Below are 6,000 nucleotides of genomic sequence, written 5' to 3' on the forward strand. Positions count from 1 at the left end.
AACGCACCTCCTCTGATTGGCGGCTTCCCCTCCCCAGGCCCGGCCAAGGCAGAGGGATTTCCGAAGCGGAATCGGCTAAAGCTGTTGAAGACGACAGAACGCTAGCACGGGAAGGGGCCTCCAGCGCCCTCATTTTATGGAAGAGAGAGCTGACACCTCAAAAGGAGAAGCTGCAATGCACCTCGCTCCCGCCCCCCTCCCCTGACCCCCATCCCCATCAGGGTAAATAACCTTCCCTGCAACACCACAGGAAAAGACGCTGATGCCAAGAACCGGACATACAGACAGGTTGGGATCTGAGGGGGGCCGGGGGGGGGGTTGGAGGTTTGGGGGTGCAAAAAGAAATTGAGAAAACACTCCTGTGCCTTTAAGGACTGCAACTGCCGCCAGCACTGTACTTGCTCTTAGGGGGTCCCAGACCAGGCGGGCGGGGCTGGGTAGTGGTCAGTCAGCACCGGCAGCCCTGGGGACCTTCGGTGACAACATGTGTCTACGTGTCCTAAAACCTCCGTGCGCGGCACTTGGAGGGTCTCCCTCGAGGACCAAACCAGGTTCCAAGTCACCCAGGAGGAAAGGAGTTGGGAAGAAAGCCACATGGGTGGAGAAGCAGGGAGAAAAGAGACCAACTTTAGAAAGTCTGGAAGAGGATTCATGCAGCACAAAAAGACCCAACTGCAACCGCAGGGGCAAAGAAGTCAGGAAATGCTGCCGGATCAGCCAGCCCAGTGGCCAGACCGCCAGCCAGAGGGTCAAACTGGGATGGAGGGGGCGGAGGTTTAAATTTAGCCAGGTAAACAGAGCCTCTGCCGGGGAGGGGGGGGGGGCGGTAGGAGCGGAGCAGTCACCTGCTCTGCGCAGTTGGGGGACCTGTCGCTGAAGGAAGGGCACAGGAACTACCCCCAACAGCAGGTGGGCTCCCAGGTTGGCTCCTGGCTCCACCAACAAGCTAGAAACCATGCTCCTCAGAGTTGGATAGAAGGTTATTATTACTTTAAAAGGTGGCTCAGTTTGGAAACAACCAGACCTTCTCATCTCTATCATGGTATCTACTCCCAACCCCTCTGCTGGATTTTTCTGGATTCCTACATACAGTTTAAAGATGCTCAGTAGAAACCAGGCAGGGATGCCCAGATGAGGCTGGGGAGCTTCCATATTCTCTCCTCCTTAGAGGATCTTTATAGCTTAGTGCTGTTGTGAGTCTTAAAGAGACCTGAAGGAGTTACAAACACTCAGGATTGTGTTCAGGTGTGGGGGTGAACAAAGGTGGGGTCTGAAGGAAGACCTGTTTAGAAGACTACAGAGATAAATGGCAGGTAGTTTGAAAAGGAGCTAGGGAGGACCAAACCAGAAGAGTGAACAGGAAAGCTTTTGTGGACATGTTGTTTTTTTATTTCAGAGAAGGCAAGGACTATCACCTCATATAAAAATTTCCTCCCCTGCTGGAGATGCCAGATGTGGCAATCCAGAAACCAACAGAACTATCTTAGAAGTAAAAATTAGAACAGACCAGCCTAGTCCTCTGCCCTTCTTGAAGAAGAGCAAACAAAAAAATCTTTCAGCTGCCACTAGAGTTAAAAGGGGGGGTGGATATTCAGGTGAATAACAATCCCAGATTTTTGCTTTTCACAGCATATGGCGCCCAGCAATTTGGCAGTATCCCTTTCACTTACGCTTTTGGGCTTTAAAAAAATTTTAGAAAACTTTTTTTTTTCAAGTCAGTGAGATACCCTTCGAGATATTACAGCCACCAAAGGAACTTAAGAGGGGACTGTTTTCAGACATCCTGAGCAAACACCTAACACACACACACACACACACACACACACACACACCCTCACTCACCCTCACTCATATATTCATACTCAAATACATAAGAAGCGAAAGCCTGGGAAAGTAGGAAATCCACGGATGGAAGAGGGCCAGCAAGCTCTCCAAGGCTGACTTCTGCACCCCTGGCAGTCAGAAGCCCCCGCTTCCAACGCCCTCAGTGTGCCACACACCCTCTGTCTGATTTTCTTCAGGAAAGAAAGAGGAGCTGTCTCTCACAGCTGCCCTTAGGTATTTATCCACCACTGTCTCTTTAGGTCCTTGTATTCCATTCAGCTCCTACCCTGGTGTGAGTTCCACCTGCATGTTTGAGTGTGGAGACAGACCCCCTGTTAAGTCTGCTTCTTCTCTTGGGCTCATGGACTTGGCATCACAATGAAGGGCCCAGCTACATTGCTCCTGGCTCACAACTGTGCAAAAGAGGTCTCTTGGCATTGCCTTTCCTTCCCAGGAGACACACCTCCCTCTTGCTATTTATAACCACAAATCTTCTGTGTCAAAGAGAGAACAGACACTATTTTGAAATGGAGAAAAACCACCACTCATAGGTCGGTGTGTTTGCCAGGACTTGTGTGTGTGAGCCTTGGACAGGCGTGTGGGCACAAGCTTGAGGCCTGGCATCCACTCATCCCTGGCTGAGATTGGGAGTCTTGCCTTTGATAAGTAAAGCCCACAGCTGAATCAGACAGCAGGAGGTGTGTCCTCACGCTTTCTGAGGGTGTGCCTGCTGCTCCCAGGGCCCTATGTTGCCTTAGGGGCCAGCCACAGAAGGAGTCACCCTAAGGTTCCACCCACGTGTGCGCATTAAGTGCTGGTGTTTGGCCCTGCCCTGCTGGCCCAAGGTTTTCTGCACCAACATGGATGACATGGCACAGATGCCCCATGACAGCTCTCTGTCAAGTGGGCACATTCCTGGGCTACTGTAGCAGTTCAAGGGACTGGTAACATGATCCTGAACCTTTCTCTCCAGGTACCAGGTTAAAACTCTGCCCAGGGTGGTAGTAACTGAAAGCTATTGCCAATGTGATCAGGTGGCAAAGCAGTGAAGGGGCGGGCAGGGACAGGGTGGAGAGCAAATGCCTCCATTCACAGCTGGGTAACCAACCCACGGCCTGAGCCACCTCAGTTTCCCTCTTGCAAAACAGAAGCAATCATGCTCCAAGCAAATTGAATCATCTCTCACAGTGATTCGCAGGATGGAAATATCTAGGAAATGTGGCTCTGACTAGAGTGCATGGCCAAATATCCACTGAGGTTCCACGAGAAAATGGAGAACTAGGGCACCCTCCCCCCACCCACCCACCCGCCTTCTCCCAGGGCTGGGATGGATGAGGCACAGGAGCGGAGGAGCAATGAAAGAAAACAGAAAGCTCCCAATTCCACTCAGCGCTTTACCTGCTCTGAGGCTTAGGCAGGAATTCGGGCACCAAAGTAACCCCGCTCCTGGGGGTTAAAAAAATCCAGATGTAGTCCTCGCTCCAGTCTGCTGATGCGGGGCGCAGACCTCAAGCACAGAAGTCCGGCTGGGCCGACCAAGCCCGGAAAAGTAACCAAGAAGCTCCAAGGGGCTCGCACTCAGCAGGGACCAGAGACGGTCCTTGGACGCACCCGGGGGCTACAGCTGCCCCGGCCCCCTCCTCGGTCGCCCTACCCTGGGGAAGGACTGCGGCGGGCGCCGGGGCTGCAGGGGGAGGGCGAGCAAGCCCTATAGATTACCTGCCCGCGGCCAGGAGCGCGCCCTCGGTGCCCAGCCCCGCACGCTCACCGGAGGCAGTCGCGCGCGGAGAGTCCGTCGCCCCAGCTTTGTTCGCGGCCGGGGCACTACGCTTTCCCCGGCGCTCCCTGCCCCCCACCTGACCCGGGGCCGCCAGCTCGAGCCAAGCGCCGCGAGGTTCCCAGCCGAGCGCAGGGCCCCGCTCCCCGGAGCCTCCGCGCCGCCCCTCGGCCCTTCCCGCTGCCGGGAGCCGAGCGCAGGCGGACGCCCAGGGGGCCGCTAAGTCGGGGCGCTCCGGGAAGTTTCGGCCGCCGAAGCCAGGACGAGGACGCCTCTCGGGCGGCGACAGCCGGGGGCCAGGGTCCGGGGGCGGCGACGGAGGCCCGCCGGCTCCCTTTCCCACAGCTGGCAGCCGGGCGCTTACCTGCATGTCCCGCCGCCTGGCAGGCCCGCGGGCTCTGGCTGGCCGCTCCGTTCGGCCCGGGTCTTCCAGCGCCCGGCTGCGCTGGGTCGGCCGGGCGCGCCGGCGTGCGGTCTGGAGGGCTCTGCCCCGCCGGGGACGTCCGGAGCAGATCCTACCGGCTCCTCTCAGCGAGCGGGCCGCTCAGGCCCCCGCACCGGACTCTTCATCCGCCGCCCGGCGCGGGGCTGGCGGCGTGGACCCGCGCGCTCCGCTCCGGGGGGGCCCGCCGGGGCGTCTGCTCTGCCCCCCAGACGCTGGAGCCAACTCCGCGGGGGCCGCGGAACCTCCCCTCCCCCGGCGGTCCCAGGTCTCGGAGTCCGCGCACCGGCTGCCGCCGGGAGGGCTCCCTGCTCGGCGCCCGGGATCCCCCGAGCTCAGCGGTCGGGGGCGGTCGGGGAGTGGAGCCCGCGGCCGAGCCGGAGGGAGGCCCTGGGACCGGGGCGCCTTGCTCGGGCCGCCGCCGTCGGTCGTCGCAGGGCTGCGCGCTCTCCTCCGGAGCGCGGGACCCGAAGAAGTTTCGGCCCCAAGTTGGCTGCGGGGCGGGTGGCGGCCGTGGCTCGGAGTGCAGAGGCCGGCGCTGGGCGAGTGGATCCCGGGGGCTCCGCCGCCTCCGCCCCGCCTCCCGCGCCTCCTCCCCGCCCCCCGGCAGCCGCGCGGGCCCCTGGCTCGCTCCTTCCCACCAGCGGAGCCCGCGACACCCCTCCCCAGGGCTCCTCCCAGGCGCGGGGACCGTGAACTCCGCACCTGCCTCCCGCCCCACGGGCTCACTGGCCTTGCCCCTCCGCCCCTCGGCAGAGCGGCCCCGGGCTTGGACGCGGGGGTGCCGGGGGGTGGGGGCCCGCCCCAGAGGCCCGCCGCCCTCCCCCTTCCCCCGGCCCAGCACAACCGCGGCCTCCTCCCGGAACTCGACCTGGTCCTCTGCGAGGACCTGAGGGACTCACCCTGTCCAGCAGCCCCCTCGGGGCACCCCGCGCTCCTGGCTGGCGCTGCGGAGCTGGAGGCGCTGAGAGCAGGGAAGGTTCCGGCCATAGCTCCTGAATTTACATCAGCCACTCGCACGCGTTCGTCCTCCTTTGAATACCCCCAGAGAAGATCTGTTATATCAGCTTTACAAACTCAAGTTATCCCCTCTTGATCTTGGACTGCCCCCCCCCGCCTTCTCCTACAGCACCCAGCAGAAATCTCTGGGACGAGGAAATCTGGTGGAGGAGGGGGTACACCAAGTAAAATGTTTCCAAATGGGAAATGCATTCTCCGATGGCTTCTGCGACAGCTCTGGGACTGAAATATTCGCCTGCCTTTTTATGAGGAAACTGAGGCACAGAACATTGGCACGACCAGTCCATAATCACTGAAGGGAGTTAGTAGCCTGAAAAGTCACTAGAGCCCAGTTTTTAGCCTGAGCTCAGACCGAAGTTTAAATACTTTCATTGAGGTCCCCAAGTCCTGTTGGTAGATTAGCTCATAGCACCTCTGGGTGAGCTGTCCAAGGAGTTAGCGAAGGCTTCCCAGGAGGCGGGAGCTCCAGCCCCGGCTGCTGGACCCTAGTAACAGGGCACCAACAAAGAGCAGCCAGCAAGGTTTGAGGCCTGCCCTCCAAATGCCTTTTCTTTTACATTCTGAGACCCAATCTCTTCCCTGAGTGAGTAGGAGGTCACCCTGCTAAAGAAATTGCCTTTGAATGCAGTACAGTGAGGAAACAAAACAAAACAATAGTAATAATCGAAGGCTTTGCCTTTTCTTAATTAGTAACCAAACAAGGTGACAGCCTCCCCTTTCAGTGGGGGAAGGGGCCACAGGGAGCGTGAGGGAATGAGGGACCAGGAACCCACCACATTGGCCTGGCTATAAGGACCTATTGTCCTCTGGCTTTTACAATAAGGAAAGTAAGAGCTGTTTTAGCAAATACCTGACTAATTAGAGGGAAAGGCTTCCTTGGAATTGTGCTGCCTTGGGCCGGAGGTTCTCTACGACTTTTCTCACCTCACAGTGAATG

At 58.6% G+C, this 6,000-nt stretch overlaps 1 protein-coding gene across 1 annotated transcript in view; it reads right to left on the reverse strand.

Annotated features, from left to right (window-relative positions):
* Nucleotides 1-4,640, reverse strand: part of WNT5B (Wnt family member 5B) — a 106,258-nt gene extending 101,618 nt beyond the window's left edge. Inside the window, exon 1 of the mRNA XM_045464547.1 lies at nt 3,966-4,640. Within this exon, the coding sequence (XP_045320503.1) occupies nt 3,966-3,971 (6 nt within the window). The 5' untranslated portion in view covers nt 3,972-4,640. The remainder of the gene's footprint in view (nt 1-3,965) is intronic.
* Nucleotides 4,641-6,000: the final 1,360 nt, after the last annotated feature.

Source organism: Leopardus geoffroyi, chromosome B4 (assembly GCF_018350155.1).
Source record: "Leopardus geoffroyi isolate Oge1 chromosome B4, O.geoffroyi_Oge1_pat1.0, whole genome shotgun sequence".
In the NCBI taxonomy this organism is placed as follows: Eukaryota; Metazoa; Chordata; class Mammalia; order Carnivora; family Felidae; genus Leopardus; species Leopardus geoffroyi.